Source organism: Perognathus longimembris, chromosome 20 (genome assembly GCF_023159225.1).
Source record: "Perognathus longimembris pacificus isolate PPM17 chromosome 20, ASM2315922v1, whole genome shotgun sequence".
NCBI lineage: Eukaryota > Metazoa > Chordata > Mammalia > Rodentia > Heteromyidae > Perognathus > Perognathus longimembris.
Genome location: NC_063180.1, coordinates 7,344,671 through 7,363,356, shown reverse-complemented (window position 1 = coordinate 7,363,356; position 18,686 = coordinate 7,344,671). Strand labels below are relative to the sequence as shown.

Below are 18,686 nucleotides of genomic sequence, written 5' to 3'. Positions count from 1 at the left end.
TATCACTATTGATAGTTATCAGGGAAATGCCCAATAAACCACAATCAGAGATATCACTACACAAAATAAAATACAGTTGTAATTTTTAATGTCTGTAAGGATGAGGTGACAGTGGAGCTCTCATCCATGCTGGTGGGAATGCAAAATGATACAGCCACTCTGAAAAGATATGGCAGCTTCTTACAAAAGGGAGCATGAAGTTACCAGAGCACTCCAGTCATTTATTCTAAGATGAAAACAAAGGTTCACAAAAAATCTTGTGTATAAGTGGTTAGCAGCAGTTTCATTCTAAATAGGCAATAGCTCAGGGGCTGAAGCCTGTAGCCCAGGTAGCAAGAACCTACCTCAAAAATAACCAAAACAAAATGGGGCTGTAGGAGTAGCTGAAGTGATAGCACACCTATGTTGCAAGAATGAGGCCCTGAGTTAAATCCCCACTATAGGAAAAAACAACAGAAAAAAAAAAAAACCTGAATATCCTCAATGAGGGAATGATTCATCCAAATATTCAACACTAATCACCAATAAAAAGAAACAAAGTACTATTGCTTAGTATGTCTAAATGAGAAAAAATAAAAAAACAAAAAACCCAAGCTGGAGGCTCACGCTTGTAATCTTAGTTACTCAGGCTGAGATTTGAGGATCATGGTTCAAAGTCAGTCTGGGCAGGAAAGTCCATGTGAGACTCTTATCTCCAATTAACCACTCAAAAAACCGCAAGTGAGGGCTGGGAATGTGGCTTATCGGTAGAGTGCTTACCTTGAATGCAAGAAGTCCTGGGTTTGATTCCTCAGTACCACATAAACAGAAAAAACTGGAAGTGGCACTGTGGCTAAAGTGGTAGAGTGCTAACCTTGAGCAAAAAGAAGCCAGGGACAGTGCTCAGGCCCTGAGTCCCAAGCCCCAGGACTGGCAATAAAAAAAAAAAAAAAGAAGTGGCACTGTGGCTCAAGTGGTAGAACGCTAGCCTTGAGCACAAAAGAGGCTCAGGAACAGCACCCAGGCCCTGAGTTCAAGCCCCATAACTGACAAAAAGAAAATGTTCTGTGGTCTGACACATGATTTTTCATGTATTATATATGGCTTGCAGTATATTTGTATATTAGCTTTATATCACTGTAATGAAGTACCTAACACACACTACTTATGAAGTTCAAGATAGAAACCTAAGAGAGGGTGGCCCCATTGGTTTGAACTACTGAGGAGAGTGGCAAATCATGGCAGGACAGTATATTGGGGTAGTGCATCATGAGGCAGGAAGCAGAGAACCTGGGTTCCACAAGTCCACAAGAGTATCTTGTGGGATAGCTCAATGACCTAAGGCCCACACCTCTCAATACAGCCACTCTGTGGAACAAGCTTTTACTTAATCCATAGTCAAGCCATAGCAGTCACCATTAGGATAAACTGGCTGGTGAGTGCAGGGAATCTCATTATTTCTTACAACTGCACTTGAATCTAGTTATTTCAAAATAAAAGTTAGGTTTTGGTTTTAGTTTTTTTTAAAAAAAAAAAAAAGACAGTATCACAAAACAGTTTTTTATCCTTTCAAAAATTGTCAGTTACTAGATTTTAATATTTCTAATTTTCTGACTAACAAGTAATAAAAGAGGTCACTAAGAAAATTGATCTCTAACAACTTCCTAAGTGTCTCTCATGTGCAAGCAGGAGCTGTAGAAACAAGCAAAGATGGGGCTGGGAATATGGCCCAGTGGTAGAGTGCTTGCCTCGCATATATGAAGCCCCGGGTTCCATTCCTCGGCACCACATATATAGAAAAAGCCAGAAGTGGCACTGTGGCTCAAGTGGTAAAGTACTAGCCTTGAGCAAAAAGAAGCCAGGGACAATGCCCAGGCTCTGAGTTCAAGCCACAGGACTGGCAAAAAAAAAAAAAAAAAGAAAGAAAAGAAAAGAAACAGGCAAAGATGCAGAATACATCCCAGAAATACAACTATTCCTCTTCATTTTAATTTTGTTATTGTTGCTATTTTTGCTGTTTGGAGGATCAAACCCAGGTCCACAGATGTGATAGACAAGCACTCTACTGCTGATGTATAATATCCCTAGCTTTAATTATACTTATAGACAGAATACAAGCAGAACCTGACCAGTAAATTACTAACCTGTGGATTAGCAATCCTAAATCAAGTCTTCCCTTCCTTACTTCTACCCAACCTCAGGTTTCCATATCCCAACTCAGGCCCACTAATTTGTGCTGCCTGAGTAGAAACAGGAGTATAGGAAAGGAGAATGTAATGCCCAAGGACATCTCACACACCCACACACAAATACTCCCGTCCTCCCCACACAACCCTCAGGTCTACATTGATGCAATTCCTCTAAACATGAGCAGAGAAGGGGATAAGAATGACAAAGAAGGAGCTTTCTTATCAACTCCAGCTTTTAAGGCTCTTAATGGGGAAAGCCGGGATGCCCTTCTACTGCAAGCTCCTCAGCTCTTACCTCCCTCAACTGTCACAGAACCCGTCTCCACCCACTCCTGTCCCAGAAGCATTTCCCAATTGCCTCCTTCCCTTTATTTGTTTTTCCTTTATTGTCAAAGTGAATTACAGAGGGGTTACAGTTTCATATGTAAGGCAGTAAGTATATTTCTTGTTCAATTTGTTACCTCCTCCCTCATTTCCCCCCTCCCCCCTTTTTCTTCTCCCCCCCCCATAGGTTGTACAGTTGGTTTACACCAAATGGGTTTGTAAGTATTGCTTTTAGAATCGTTTGTCTTTTTATCCTTTGTCTTTCAATTTTGGTATTCCCTTTCCCTTCCCTAGTTCTAATACAAGTATATACAATATCCAGGGTACTAAGATCAGATACAGTGATAGCAGGGGTGAAACCACAGGAAGGGAATACAAGAGGAAAAAAAGGGGTGGGAGAACGGTTTTACATGGCATGTTGAAAATAATTACAACAATGATATAACACGTGTTTCCATTACGTGGAGGTAATTTCACTTAGCATCATCTTTAGTACATGTTTAGGCTAGTCACAGCAAAAGATCACAATAGCCTCCTTCCCTTTAAAACACGGCAATCTCTTTCCATCTTAGCTGGAGTCCTGCCATGGGAGTCACATTCCACGAAGATGGAAAACAAATGCAGAATGGACATAATTCATTATTTGTATATGCCTTGACTTGCAGTAAGGCTCTCCCATAGCCATAGTCCATTTCTTAACAATTAGGTTACTTTTAGGAATTAGAGGTTTCATTTATGCCAAGAAACCTAGTATCAAACTACTATTCACACCCATTGGATCAGAAAAGCTTTCACCTGTTAATGTATCTTGCCCATCTGGCTTAAGCTCAAAGCCAGCAAGTGAGCCTTGGGCAGTCAAACTGTATCCCATGGGCTGCAACAATAACAGTGGCCTCTGTTGGTTGACTGGCTGGGTCAGCTTAGCTGACAAGTTGGCTGGTCAGGTTCCTAACCTCCCTTGGCCTTCCAGGTGCTCTACTACCAAAACAAAGAGATTGTGTACAAGAGACCTCATCTGTTCTACGTGAGCCCAGAATTTCGCATTCAGTTCTAACAGATTTAGTTGGCTTCCACCATACAGCTAATCAGAGGGAACTGATCTTTTCAAGGAGAAAAGCGCATTATCTGCCCCTGATGAGTGGCTAAGAAGTGCCTGGCCCTAGGACATAAGGCAATGACCAATTCATGGTGACCTTTGTCCTTCCAGGCATGAACAGTAGAAAAATAAAATAACTGTGAATAAAAGTTACCACATGCAGCCTGGGAACTGGTGGCTCACACCTGTAATCCTAGCTACTCAGAAGGCTGAGATCTAATGATCACAGTTCAAAGCCAGCCAAGCTAAAAAGGCCGTGAGACTCATTTCCAATAAACTACTCAAAAAAAGCCAAAAGTGGTGCTGTGGCTCAAGTGGTAGAGCACGGCCTTGAGCAAAAAGCTCAGGGTCAGCACCCAGGCCCTGAGTTCAAGCCCCAGGACCAGTTTTAAAAAAACAAGTTACTTCATGCAATAGTTTATGAGGTTGTAAACAGAGTTTAGGAAGTTGTATTCTCATAGGATTAGGAAAGATCAATGATCCCTTCTAGTCTTGTAGAAATATGTAAGAAAAGTTTCATATAAGTCATAAACCTCCAAATACACTCTAAAGTTTACTTTTAAAAGTGCCATTTCAGATGCCAGCTTGAAATTACCTAGTTGTAAGCTTTAATCCCAACTCCCTAGAGTTAGAAGCACTAAGTAGACCCACCAATAAGGAGACATTTGATGTTTGCCAAGGATGAGGTACCGAAAAATGATCTAACAATAGCCAGCTACGTGTGTGCATGCTACTCTGGATTAAACTCAGCCTGGGAGCTATCCCTTAGCTTTTTTTGCTCAAGGATGGTGTTTAAACCTCCACTTCCAACTTTTGATGGTTAACTGGAGATAAGATTCTCACACCTTCCTGCCCAGTCTGGATTCCAACTGCAATCTTCAGCCCCTACAGCAGCTCCCATCACAGGCCAGGTACCAGGCTCAAACCAGCTACACTGAAGTTTGGCCTAAGGTGGGCTCTATAATAGCACACCTTCCCCTTCTTCAGATTAAGGTCATTTGCACCCAGCTCCCTTGAATCCAGTCCTTCCTCATTTCTTTCTTCACTGGCTTTAAACAACTCATGTGGACACAAAAGAATTCTTTTAGGGAAATGAAGTATATTCCAAAAAACCAACCAACACATCAATCGTCCCTGAACTGGAGAATGTCTAGTTAATGTCAATACTCCCACCAACCAGCCTTTCCTTCTACAATGTCTCACTCCAGGAAAAGTTCCCCCACACCAACTGATGGATAAGTTAAGTGATAAGGAAAATTACATTACACTATAGAAAAATATAGAAGTAAAAAATACATATATAGAAGTAACCATTTCCAACATTTCTGCTGCAGATATTTATCTGTCTGAGCCACCAAAGGGGAAGAGGGAGCTCTGAAATGTTGCTGTGGAAACTTACATTTCTAACAGTTCACATGTAATTTTCCCAAATTTACCTACAAGATGTTTATTTAGCTTTGCTTTCTCAAACTGTTCACAAACTGAGGACTCTAGATTTGTTTCCTAGGATTCAATTCCTACTTCTTCCTAAATGTTTCATAATGCCTGACCTACATTAAATTAGGAATGGCCATGTCAAAGCTCCTACTTGACCTTTTTGAAGTGCTGGGAATGGAATTTGGGGCTTCTCACATGTCAGACAAGCCTCTACCACTGAGCTCTAACCTTAATCCTCCCAGCCTTCCTATGTAAACACCTATAGCTAGCTATAAACTGGGGAGGGGATAGTTAGGGTGGATATCTGTTGTCCAGACCTCTTGCCACAAATGTGGCATATCACTTCTCTCTTCATCCACGCCTATATGGCCACTACTACAAAATTCTTTCCTAAGCATCAAATGTCACCCTTTCCCTCCACCTGTGCTTCCCAATTCTCATGGAGATCAGCAACTTTACAAAATCCCCTCTCCCACCATCTCTACTCAACGCCTACTAATCATTTCTATCTCAACAAAATGGAAGTCTATTCCCTGAAAAGTGGCTAACCTCTCTGCATCACCTAGCTAGCTGGCCATCATCTCAACTCTGATTTCATGTCTTGCTACTCTGACTCATTGCCTACTCACTGTGGGCTTAGACACTGTTCCCTCTCTTCCTTATGATAATGGCTCAAATGTCACCATCCCTCAACACACACACACACACACACACACACACACACACACACACACACACACACTCCCACTTAAAACTTCCAACTCTGGCCTGGCACAGTGGCGCATGCCTGTAACCCTAGCTACTCAGGAGGCTGCGATCTGAGGATCGCGGTTCAAAGCCAGTCTAGGCAGGAAAGCCCATAAAACTCTTATCTCCAATGAACCACCAGAAAACCGGAAGTGGTGCTGTGGCTCAAGTGGTAGCGCAGGCTAGCCTTGTGCTGAGGAGCTCAGGGACAGCACCCAAGCCCAGAGTTCAAGCCCCATTACCGACCAAAAAAACAACAAACCTTCCAACCCTTACTGGTGGCTCATGCCTATAATCCTAGTTACTCGGGAAGCTGAGCCCTGAAGATCCAGGCGTGAAGCCAGTCGAGGCAGGAAAGAGTGTGAGACTCGTATCTCCATTTAACCAACCAAAGGGCAGAAGTGGTTGGGTGCTAACTCAGGGACGGCGCCCAGACCTAGCATTGGCACGTAACATTGTTGCTCCTCTAACAACTACCACACGTACTGTGTACCATTACTCCACTACAGGTTTCATAGCTGCAGGGATTCGTGTTTTGACCACTGCAGTGACCCCAGGGTCGAGAACAGTCCTCTCCTCCCAAAGTTGGGTCAAGAAGAGAGACGGTCCCTGCCTTTATCGCACCAGAAGGAGCACGGCACGTCGCGCGGGAACGCGTTCGCGTTTGTGTACTGAACGCCACGGGCACGCGAGCAGACCCGTGACTGTGCCACAACTCCAGTGGAAGTGCTTCTCTGGGGGCCATGCAACCCGCCGCCATTCCCGGAGACCAGCGGGGCCCGCTCGCCCTCCCGGACCCAGGAAGTGACTTGTTCGGAGGCAGACCCGGCAGCCTCCTCGCGCCCAGGAGGGCTGAAGGGGAGAAAACGTAAAGACCACGGCTCCGCGGCCCCGCTGCTCAGCCCTCACTCCTCACCCCGGGACCTCCGGCCCCCCAACGCCAGGCCCCCGACACCCTCCACGGTCCCCACCTGCTCCCAGAGTGCCCCTCAGCTCCTCCTCCGCGCGTGCGCACTGAGGCCCTCCAGGCTGGGGCGGGGCTGGCGCTCCCGCCAGTCTGGGCCCACCCCCAGAGCATAAAGCGAGCTTCCGATTGGCTGCGGACGCTCGGCTGAGCTGGAATTGGATCGCCTGGGCTCCTCTTTTAAAGGCGCTTGCCAAGCGGTCTCGGCTTCCTGATCCTTGCTCTAGTCCCGGGCGTTCGGGATCCTCGTCACCTCGCCGGCATGTCTCAGGTACTGCGCGTGCCCGGCGGGGCCGCGACGCCGCAGCGGCGCGGGGAGCATCCCGCGTGCGGAGCCCAGCAGGGTCCCTCTTTTGGGTACCCAGCGGCTCCTGGGCTGCTGCGGAGCCCGGAGTCTTCGCCCTGAGCTTGGGGAGAACTTTCCGTTTGGGAGTTCTAAAGCTGCTGCCCACTCCCGTAGCTGCTGGGAAGCTTCCCGCGGGGGAACTGGGCGGTGCTGCGGGCATAACGGGTCCTAGAAGGAAAGAGAAGATTCGGGGATGGAGGGCTGTGCGGGTGGAAGGAGGGGAGGCTGAGCCCCAGGCCCGGGAGGACTAGGGGGCTCTGGACTCGAGGAGGCCCCGGGCGTGGGAGCGTGGAGGTCAGGGGAAGTTGGAGCCGCGTGCCCCCGCAGAGGAGAGTAGCGGCCGGACCGGGGGGGAGAAGGGACCAGAGCCTGCGCCCCGCCCCCCGGTGTGGACCCCAGACAGGTCCAGCCCCGTGGAGCGACCTCTGGCTCCTCCCATCTGCTTCTCCCCAGTCTGGGCACTGGGACAGAGGTCAACGCGGAACCACCCTGTCCCAGGGCTGGAGGCCAACGGGCTCCTGCCACTGGCACCGCCGAGATGCCCGGTTATCGGCGCTTCTGAGAATGCTGTGCCCGATCCACAGATCGGAGCTTCACGGGGAGCCCAGGCATTCCGGGATCCAGCTAGGGGTGACGGTGGGGTGGGGGCAGGCAGGCAGCCCACGCTGGGTGTGAGCTACCCGCAGGCCCAGCCCTGGCCTCCTTCCTTAGTCACTATACGTACAGCTTACCCAGAAGTTAAGGACCATTGTAGTGGGAGCAACACAGACAGTAGCTGTGATTAAGTGAACAGACGTGCTTCCTTCCCCTCCTTGTTTTATTCAGTCTCTATAGCTGTCCTTTAGAGGTAGAAGACACCCTGCTTGAGGGGAGCTGCTTTTACATGGCAGAAGGAGCACTACCAGCCAGGTGCCAGTGGCTCCTGCGTGTAATCCTAGCTACTCAGGAGGCTGAGATATGAGGATTGCTGTTAAAAGCAACGCTGGGCAGGAAAACCTGCAAGACTCACATATCCAATTAATCACCAAAAAAACCCAAAGTGGAGCTGTAGCTCAAGTGGTAGAGGGCTAGTTTCGTGCAAAAAATGCTCAGGGACATAACCCAAGCCCTGAATTCCAGCCACAGGACTAGCACAAAAATGGAAGGAAGGAGAAAGAGAGAGAAGAAAGAAAGAAAGCCACTGCCTTCCCACCCTCATCTCATAGGACTTCTGTGCTCTTCTACTCAGATGCAGCCTTCATTCTTCTTCCTCTTTTCTACTTAGGCTGAGTTTGACAAGGCTGCTGATGAAGTTAAACACCTCAAGACCCAGCCAGCTGACAGTGAGATGCTGTTTATCTACAGCCACTTCAAACAAGCCACTGTGGGTGATGTAAATACAGGTATATTGAACTGCTCATCAAACTTATGTCTCGTCATAGTGAAAGTCTGAGGGAACTCTATACTCTCCCATAATCTGGGACCTGACTCTTCAATCAGGCATGCATGGTCACAGTCATTGGACTCCTGAGGTTTGGGTCTGGTTTCCACACAGATATTTCATCCTGGATTCTTAAACAAGGCCCCAGCAGAAAGTAACTTGCCATAAGTTGTCACTCAGTAGTAGCTTTGATGAGCTTCTGCTTCCTTCCAGATGAACAGGGTTTAAGTTGGAGCACCTGGCAACCCGCCAAGCCTGATGGAAGAGCTACGCCTAGTAATCTAGGGAAAATAAGGAGTGTTTTTCTTGGCCACAGTGTATACTTCCCTGATGATGTTCACTAGCCAGAACACTTGGAGCAGATTTTGAAGCTATACATTGCACTACCATAATTTGTATCTTTATCTATCTGTATCTATAGATAAAATCTTTCCTGCTTTGGGCAGTTTTTAGTCTGACTTAAGTCCCTGGAATGCAGCTATAAAGGCAATGTATTTCACAATAGCAGCATAGAAGGAAGGAACACACACACACACACACACACACACACGCATGCACCCTCTTGTTCAGGAAGATTGAGCATGTTTCTCAACTCTCCTGGAACTGAGGTGGCAGATAGAGCAGGTGGAATTGACTTGCCTGCCACAAGCAAGTGATGATACCTATAGGCAATACCAAATCAAACATTGTGATATTTACATCAAGAATTTAGTTGAAGAAGGTCACGTGTCAAAGATGAGTTTTATAGTGAGGCTTATAAACTGTATTCTCTCAGGGAGGGAAAGGAGAGATGAAAGGTACTTGCTTCTCCATGTAGGTAGTCAGGCTGCTAGTCTTATCACCACCTTAGCAGAGAGATAATTAGCTCTCTCTAGAGCTGTACTATGCAATTCAGTAGCCACATAAGACAGTTTACATTTAAACTGAAAATAGTTAAAATTAAATAGGGTTGACTAGGTGCCAGTGTCTCATGCCTATAATCCTAGCTACTCAGGAGGCTGAGCTTTGAGGATCACAGTTCAAAATCAACCTGGACAGGAAAGTCTGTGAGACTCCCCAATTAACCAGCAAAAAAAAAACTAGAAATGGAATTGCGGCTCAAGTGGTAGAGCACCAGCCTTGAGCAAAATAGATAATAACGCCAGGCCCCGAGTTCAAGTCCCAATGCTGACACTAAATAAAATTTTTTTATTTTATTAGTATAATAAAAGCTTAGTCTCTAGCTTAGTGCTGATAACTCATGCCTATAACCTAGCAACTCAGAAAACTGAGATCTGAGGCTCTCGGTTCAAAGCGAGACTTAACAGAAAAGTTTGAGAGTCTTATCTCCACTTATCCAGCGAAAAGCCAGAAGTAGAGAATGGTGGAATGCCAGCCTCAAGTGTAAGTACAAGGCCCTGTGTTTAAGCCCCAATACTGACACGTACATGCATATGTATGGCTCAACCTCTAGCCATACGAGCTATATTTCAGAGGCCTCAGTAGCCACATGTGGCCAGTGACCCCTGAATTGGAATTTTGGGAACAGCTATCCCCATGATGGCAGGAGGCCTGGCAGGGAGTATGGCTCTGGGCATCCAAGAGGGCCTCTGCAAATGCACTTTTTCAGGTATCTCAGGGAATGCTTCCTGAAAGCAGGTCACATTGAACATTTTCCCTGACACTGTTCTAACCATAGACACTGCAGTCACTGCCTTTGACCTGAAGCAAGCACCAGGGAAGGATGGGTTCCCAGCATCAGATAATTACAAGTCTGCCCTCAGTAAAAACTCCCACCAGTCAGGAAGAACAAACTAACAAGGCGGTAGTAGGAGAGAAATTGGGCCCCTGAAGAGCAGAGACAGAGGGAAGCTTGATAGTACTTCTTTTTGCTGTTTTGGAATTCTGCACCACTAGATACTTGGCTTAACTTTTGTGTTGTTGTTGACATACTTTTTGTTTTTGCATCAGTCCTGGGTCTTGAGCTCAGGGTCTCCCCATTCTTACTTGGCTCAGCTTTTTCTCATAGCTACCAGTCTCCCACTTGATCCATGTCTTTAGTTCCTGAAGTGCAGGGGGGGGGGGTTGTTTGTTTGTTTGTTGTTTTGTTTCAGTCGTAGGGCTTGAACTCAGGGTTTGGACACTGTCTCTGAGCTCTTCAGCTCAAGGCTAGGGCTCTACCACTTGAGCCACAGCACCACTTCCGGTTTTCTGGTGGTTAATTGGAGGTAAGAGTCTCAAGGACTTTCCTGCCCAGGCTGGCTTTGAACTGTGAACCTCAGGTCTCAGCCTGAGTAGCTAGGATTACAGGTGTGAGCCATTGGCACCTGGCTTGAAGTGCAGTTGTTAAAATGAGAATCTTTGGAATTTAAATATTTTGCTTTCTTAGAATAAGACAATTTTCCTTCTGTTTTTCTCAAGATTTTAAAATTTGGATTTCTGTACCTCATGGTTTCTTATGGCAGAACCCACTATGCAAGCTCCATGGAGAATTGGTGTTTCCTGTCCATCCCTCCCTTCTCCCCAACAAGGCCAGGCAGTGGCCAAGCGGCTGTCCTAGTTTCCTTCCATCCAGAAGGACACATGGAGCTCAGAGAGATAAAGGATAGATGCTTTTTTTGTATGTGGAAATTGGAGCTAAATTATAAACATGAAAACTTATACAGAGTTATAGTCAAATATACATAAATTGACTAACATATGGTATACTTGGGGAGGATTCCAGTGGTGTTACTGAACAACTGATGATCAGTTTAACAAAATGAATACCAGGAAGATAAAGCATGTTTTGTCAAGGGAAGGTCAAAGGGAGTGGGAGCAAACAAATGGAGAGAGGAAGGATGAGTGAATACAATAATTATACTCAATGTACACTTATGAAAATAGAACCAGGTAACTTGAGGGGTTGGATTGGGTTGGGAGAGATGTAGGAGAATAATGGAACATTTCACATTGACTTGTAAGCTGACCCGTTGAATTGAAACCTAATAGTGTATGACTACTTCAGGGTTAAAAGCAAAAAGAAGGGCTGGGAATATGACTTAGCGGTAAAGTGCTTGCCTTGCACGCATGAATCCCCAGGTTCGATTCCTCAGGACCACATAAACAGAAAAGCCAGAAGTGGCACTGTGGCTCAAGTGGGAGAGTGCTCAGGCCTTGAGTCCAAGCCCCAGGACTGGCAAAAAAAAAAAAAGAAGAAGAAGGAAACACCCATGAATGACTCTCCTGGGAAAAAAGTTGATGAAGCTCTCCATTATAACTTGAAGCAATTGTCTCCTTGTCTTTCCTTTTTTCCTTTCCTTATTTAAGAGCGGCCCGGGATGTTGGATCTCAAAGGCAAAGCCAAGTGGGATGCCTGGAATCAGCTGAAAGGTAATTGTTCTAATCAATCTGTGGAAGCCAGTAAAGAATGCCTCTTCACTGTAGAGTGTATACAGAAGGGGAGGAAACAAAAGTACAGAAGGCACATTCTGGAAACCAGCCTGATCCGTGCCTGAGTTGGGGGTGTGGGGGGGACTGGGCCACCTCCTTTCTCCCCTAATCATTCCTTTTCTGAAAGTATCATCTCTGAGCAGGGGTGTCATCTAAGAGGAGGAGCCACTGAGAAATAGACTAAGAGGTGATATTGGCTTTGGATGTCTTCAGAATAAACAATAGTTTCCTGTCCATCCCTCCCTTCTCCCCAACAAGGCCAGGCAGTGGGTTAAGCGCTGTCCTAGTTCCCTTCCAGCCAGAAGGACACATGAAGAAGGGAGTGAGATAATGCATGGCCAGCCACTGCTGGGCTTAGTGAATGGAGCCATTGTGTGCTGAGCACCAACAGCCAAGAAGGATCCAGGCTCCCACTGGATCACGTGCTCCGTGGCAGCAAGACCCACAGCTTGGCTCCAAAGCTCCTGGAAGCTTTTGTGTTCTTGCTAGAGTTGCTGAATAAGCCCTCTGTCTTCCTGCAAACCATGAATTCAGAAAGGACCACAATACAGTAAATGTACTTGTCAGATTTACAAGGAGGGAATGTCATCTGACTGTCTATCTTCCTCTGGCATTTTTATGCCTCTCACAGGCCCCAGGCACTCTCCAGTGCCTCACTGCAAGCCCCCAGTCCCACAGGGTCTGGCTTCCCTGGAGAACCCAGGAGACCGCATGTGACTCTCTGGGGATATATCCTGTTCTGCAGCAGGGAGACAAAGATTCACCTTATTCCCCTCCAAGTAGCAGCTACTTTTGCTCAGTCTGGAACCTCTTTCCATTGCTTATCTCTGGGGAAAACTGGGTGACTGGCTTTGCTTTTTCTCAGCCACACACAGCAGCTCCAAGACAGATAAGAACCCCAAAAACATACTTGATAAGCCAAAGCCATGGACACAGTTGCCTAACTGGAAGGATGAGGCTCATGATGGCTACTCCCTGCTACATCATAAGGGGCCAACTAAACCCCACTGTGCCTGACCTCAGAGCCTCATGGAGCAAAACCCTGGGCACGCTTCCTTTGTGGGTCTCTGAGGTGTGGTAATCCCCTACTTTACGAGTGAGAAAGGGGGCCCTACCACCTGCTACCTTTCTACCATGCTCTCACCTTGATGTGTAATTTTGTTCATACCTTACAGGGATGACCAAGGAAAATGCCATGAAAGCTTACGTAGATAAAGTAGAAGAACTAAAGAAGAAATATGGAATGTAAGAGATTGGACTTGGTTGCCAGCCACACATTTAACCTAAAATGATATCATGCCTTCTTTTTTTCTAATACCATGGATGTGGCTCTAACACATTAAGGGAAGAACTGATTAGTCCTTTCTAAACAGTTTTTATCAGAATTCAATTAAAAGTACATTTGCTACTTTAAGTCTTTAATAGTCTGGATTTTTTTTCTTTTATATGCCAATACCAAGGCTTGAACTTAAAGCCTCATGTTCTCACTCAACTTTCTTACAGCGGGCGCTCTACCACTTGAGCATTTTGCTGTTTAGCATTTTGCTGATTAATTGGAGATAGGATCTCTCAGACTTTTCAGTCCTCTAGTTCTCTGCCTCCTGAGTAGCTAGGATTATATGTGTCAGCTACCAGCGCCTGGCTAGTAGTCTCAATTCTTGAAATAATTTATTCTGTTAGAATTTCTCATCCTTGCTTTCTTTTAACATTATCGTCTGGAGGAGTTTGGCCCATTTTCCTTGGTACACTGTTTCAATTTGAGCCTTGGTGAGAAGCCACACATTATAGAAGTGGCTTTCCTCTTTTTTCCCCCAGTTCCAGCCACCCCAAGGAAAATGAGGTGGGCTGATTGGGACTGCAAACTACATGTACTTCCAGCTATCAGGGATGTGGCTGGCCTCAGACTCCAAGAAAAGTGGAGTTGGTATGTATTAAGGTTTGTCTGAGGGCCAACCAGCCCACGAGCACAGTATTACATCAAGAGTGGGAGGTCCTGGGGCTGGGGATATAGCCTAGTGGCAAGAGTGCCTGCCTCGGATACACGAGGCCCTAGGTTCGATTCCCCAGCACCACATATACAGAAAACAGCCAGAAGCGGCGCTGTGGCTCAAGTGGCAGAGTGCTAGCCTTGAGCGGGAAGAAGCCAGGGACAGTGTTCAGGCCCTGAGTCCAAGGCCCAGGACTGGCCAAAAAAAAAAAAAAAGAGTGGGAGGTCCCACCTATCAGGAACAGTGTGCACTTGTCATGAGGCATCCCCAGGATTCCTGTGAGGGCTAGCCATAGAGGAAACCACAGAGAGAACGAGACAACTATTTTAGCCAAGAGAAGGGGGAGCAAAGATTGGGAAAACTGCAGAAGAGACAGGCTATGGTATCACTAGAGGAGGACTTCAGTTGGAAGGAAGAAAAAGATAACAGTAAACCAGACTGTTCTTGATAGGTTCATCTCTAGCTGGGTGCCACTGGTGTGTCTCATACCTGTAATCCTAGTTAATCAGTAGGCTGAGATCTGAGGATTGCAGTTTGAAGCCAGCTCAGGCAGGAAAATCATTGAAATTCTTTATTATTATTTTTTTTTTGCCAGTCCTAGGGCTTGGGAATCGGGGCCTGGGTACTATCCCTGAGCTTCTTTGTGTAAGGCTAACACTCTACCACTTGAGCTATATCACCATTTCTGGCTTTTTCTGTGTATGTGGTACTCAGGAATCAAACCCAGGGCTTCATGCATGCTAGGTGAGCACTCTACCACTAAGCCACATTCCTAGCCCTCATTGAGACTCTTATCTCCAATTAACCAGCAAAAAGCTGAAAGTGAGTCCCAAGCCCTGGGCCTGGCAAAAGAAAAAAAAAAGCTGAAGTGGAGATATGGCTCAAGTGGTGAAAGCACTAGCCTTGAGCAAAAAAGCTAAGGAACTGCACCCACACCTCGAGTTCAAGCCCCAGTACTAATGCACATGCACACACACACACACACACACACACACACACACACACACACCCCAGGAGGTGCATCTCTTTCACAGTCTCAAATGAGTGATACAGTCATGGTTGTCCCCTCTATAGGTAAAGATGCTGAGGCTGAAAGGAATTCAAGGGAAGCTCTCTGAGGCCAAGCAGAGCGCAGACTTCCTTCCAAGCCCATTCCCTGGTCTTAGACATCACTCAGTGTCGCCCTCTGGAGAATGCTGAGGCCTGAGAATGACTTCCTCTGCTAGTAAATAGACTAAGAACCAGCTTTGCAATGCAGGCCTCCCTCCCTAGCCCCAAAGCCTGGGCATCCAGAGAGGCAAGGACATGCCCCTGGTGCATGGTGAGTGCTCTTGAGAGGACTTGGGAGTGCAGAGGTTTGAAAGTGCTATTGGATCCTTGGCTGTGGGGGTACTGGGAGAGGCTGTGCTAAAAGACCATCTAGGTAAATCAACAGCTACCCAGAAAACGATGCCTCCAGCTCTGGCCCAGCAGCTTGGTGAAAATCAGGAGTTTGCTCTAGCAGAGCAAGTCACCAAGGTCCCAAGCCCACCCATATGGCCCAGGAGAAGTCACTTTCTAAATGGCAACATCACCAGAGTTTGTTTTCTGGGTTGCTGATGTGACTGGGTGTGCTTGAGGCAGGGAGCCCACAGTCCTGCTTTGTCCTCTCCTGGCTTCTATGGCCTAGGCTTCTAAGATCACCAGCCTTGCAGACCCCTCCTTGAGACTCACCCAAAGGAATAAAGAACTATAGTCACTCACCTGCACCGATATTTGGGTCATTTCCTTTTCAGTTATTGGCTACTTCAGTAGTAACTCAGTAGAGCCAGGCACTACAGTGCATACCTATAGTCCCAACTACTTGTGAGCAGAGGCAGGAGGATCGTTTGAGCCCAGAGCTCAAGGCTAGCCTGGACAATATAAGAGAGCAAGAGTGTCATATATTTATATTAAAAAAAATAGGTCAGGAGAATATCTCAATGGTAGAGCACATGTACAGGGCCCCAGCAACAGAGCAAGATGAAAGAAAATCAATCAAAGGAAAAACAGCTGGAAGTCAAAGATGTTCCTGTCCCACCAGGTCTTTCTCCCAGTCCATCCAAGCACACCTACCTGGAGGGTAAGAATGAGATTATGAGTGAGATTAAGGGGGAAATCTTCACATGGAGTGGGTATCAGCATGTGGCACTTTATCAGAAATCTTCACCATGCTGACTTGCAACCTCCCTCCTGCAATAGCCCTGAGTCAAGGACTCACTGGTGCGGAGTGAATGCGCAAGAACTTGCCCGGATTGCTAACCTGTGTTAGCTCAAGAGAGGCAACTGGGCTGGCGGACTGGATCCAGGTACCACATCTCCACTTTACCCCAGGCTAGAACTGGGGCTCAGCATGAGGATGCCTTTATAATGATGGCCCCATTTGGCGCTCTGCAGTTACACAGCTGTAGAACTGTATTATGACTGCTTGGTATGGCTTCTCTCTGGGGGAAGAACTATTATGTAGAAATGAAAAGGCTTATGTTGCTGGGCACTGGTAGCTCAGGCTTGTAATCTTAGCTCCTTAGGAGGCTGAGGAGTAGGGTTTGAAGCCTGTCTGCGCTGGAAAATCTGCAAGATGTTTATCTCCAAGTGAACACTAAAAAAAGTCAGAAGTGGAGTTGTAGCTCAAGCAGTAGAGCATTAGCTTGAGCTGAAAAGCCTAAGAGGCAGGGCTTGGGCATGAGTTCAAGCCCTAGTACTATAAAAAGTGGGGAAGGGATTATGGCCAAGGCCCAGGGGCTTCCACTGCTATGATCTCTAATTGCCACTGTTCACTGAGGGTCTGTTTGGGCCAGGCTCAGGCTCAGGATCTCTGTTTCAGTTCTTGCATTTTACCCTGCAGGGCTTAGATGCCCCCCACCCCCTTACTCTTGGAGGAACTACTATAATGAAGTATAGTTGGGGAATACATCCTAGTCATTGCATGAATATCTGAGACCTCAGAGAGTAGCAACTCCTAGATTGCATTTTTTTTGGCCCGTGTGTGTGTGTGTGTGTGTGTGTGTGTGTGTGTGTGTATGTATGTTACACTTTCATTTATAAATTATGCACAGAAAAAGATTAATAATTAAAGAAAAAATTATATACTGTAACATGAGTTAGTTACAACTTAGGAATTACTGGCTTTCGGAATTTTCCATGATTTTTTTTTTTTTTTTTTTTACCAGTCCTGGGGTTTGAACTCAGGGCCTGGGCACTGTCCCTGAGCTTCTTTTGCTCAATGCTAGCACTCTAACACTTGAGCCACAGCACCACTTCCGGCTTTTTTTTCTTATGTGGTACTGAGGAATTGAACTCAGAGTTTCATGCATGCTAGGCAAACACTCTACCACTGAGCCACATTCCCAGCCCCCATTACATATTTTTTACACCAGTTTATTGCAAGTATTGCAACTACAGAAAGCAAAAGACAAGTAAGGAGGTGCTAACTCACTATGTAATGGGGATCACTGCACATGTTATCCAGATGGGGGAATGGAGGCTCGGGTTATATAAGTAGATCCAAGCACAGTGCTCTCTGCATGGAAAAGCCCCACTTGTCCCCTTCTGTCATGCATGGGCTTTGTCCTGGCCCACTGACAGCCTCTCAGTGCTGCATCAGCCAGAGGACCAGATTTCTGTAGTCTGGCAGACAGCTGTGAAAGGGTTATTTGCCCTTCCTGGGGACTAGCTTGCATGAGCTGGAAGAGGGCTCAAGTGAGCTGTGCTTATTCAGCACCTCAGGTGATTCTGGGGCTCAGAACAGTTTGTGAGGTATCCTTCTCCACCCACCTCCACACTAGAGAGTTGTTGTACTGGTTTCTCAGAAAGTAACCTTGGCAGGTGTTCTGTGAATCAGGCGGCAGTGGCCTCGGGGCTGTTCTGTGAGGCCTCCAAGTCCTGTGGGTAGTTTACAGGATGGGAACAGGAACAAATGGGTTCCTGGGGGAGGAGAGTTCACCCATCTTCCCTTCTCAGTGAGGAGCTTCAGCACCTTCATGGCATGCTACTCTCCATACTTTTTCTCTGTGTGTGCCAGTCCTGGGGCCTGAACTCAGGGCCTGAGCACTGTCTCTGAGCTTTTTAGCTCAGTGCCAGTGCTCTTTCACTTAAGCCACAGCTCTACTTCTGGCTTTAATTTTTTTGTTTTTTGTTTTTTTGGTGTGGGTTTTTTTTGTTTTTTTTTTTTTTTTTTGGCAATGGGACTTGAACTCTGGGCTGGGTGCTGTTTCCAAGCTCTTCAGCTCAAGGCTAGAGCTCCACCACTTAAGCCACTTCCAGTTTTCTGGTGGTTAGTTGTATATAAGAGTCTTACGGCCTTTTCTGCCCTGGCTGCTTTGAACCTCAATCCTCAGATCCCAGCCTCCTGAGTAGCTAGGATTACAGACGTGAGCCACCGGGCACCTGGCCACTTCTGGCTTTATTATTATTATTAATTGGAGATAGTAGTTGGAGGTTTTTTGATTAATTGGGAGATAAGAGTCTCAGGTTTTTCTCCCTGGGCTAGTTTTGAATCACAACCCTCAGATCTCAGCCTCTTGAGCAGCTAGGATTACAGGAGTGACCACCAGTGCCCAAAGACTACTAAGACTTTTTGACAGGCTTACTTGTGAATCCTACTTCATTTTCAGAGCCTTTGATCCCTTTATCTGGGAAAATGGATAGAATCTGTACTTCCCAAGAGTCACAAAATGGGCCAAATGCTTTCTTAAGGTACGCTTGAAAAGTGTGTCAGTGACCTGGCCATCTTCCCAACATGCATTCTCATCTCCATACTACCCTCCC

General features: G+C 46.5%; 2 protein-coding genes across 2 annotated transcripts in view; one reads left to right on the top strand and one right to left on the bottom strand.

Annotated features, from left to right (window-relative positions):
- Positions 1-6,792, bottom strand: part of C20H2orf76 (chromosome 20 C2orf76 homolog) — a 47,430-nt gene extending 40,638 nt beyond the window's left edge. Inside the window, exon 1 of the mRNA XM_048369236.1 lies at positions 6,744-6,792. The gene's annotated coding sequence lies outside the window, so the exon portion shown is untranslated. The remainder of the gene's footprint in view (positions 1-6,743) is intronic.
- An 85-nt stretch (positions 6,793-6,877) lies between these two features.
- Positions 6,878-13,327, top strand: Dbi (diazepam binding inhibitor, acyl-CoA binding protein). Its single transcript, XM_048369238.1, has 4 exons — positions 6,878-7,007; positions 8,347-8,464; positions 11,791-11,853; positions 13,089-13,327. The coding sequence occupies exons 1-4, from the start codon at positions 6,999-7,001 to the stop codon at positions 13,160-13,162; spliced, it is 264 nt and encodes an 87-aa protein (XP_048225195.1). The 5' UTR covers positions 6,878-6,998; the 3' UTR covers positions 13,163-13,327.
- Positions 13,328-18,686: the final 5,359 nt, after the last annotated feature.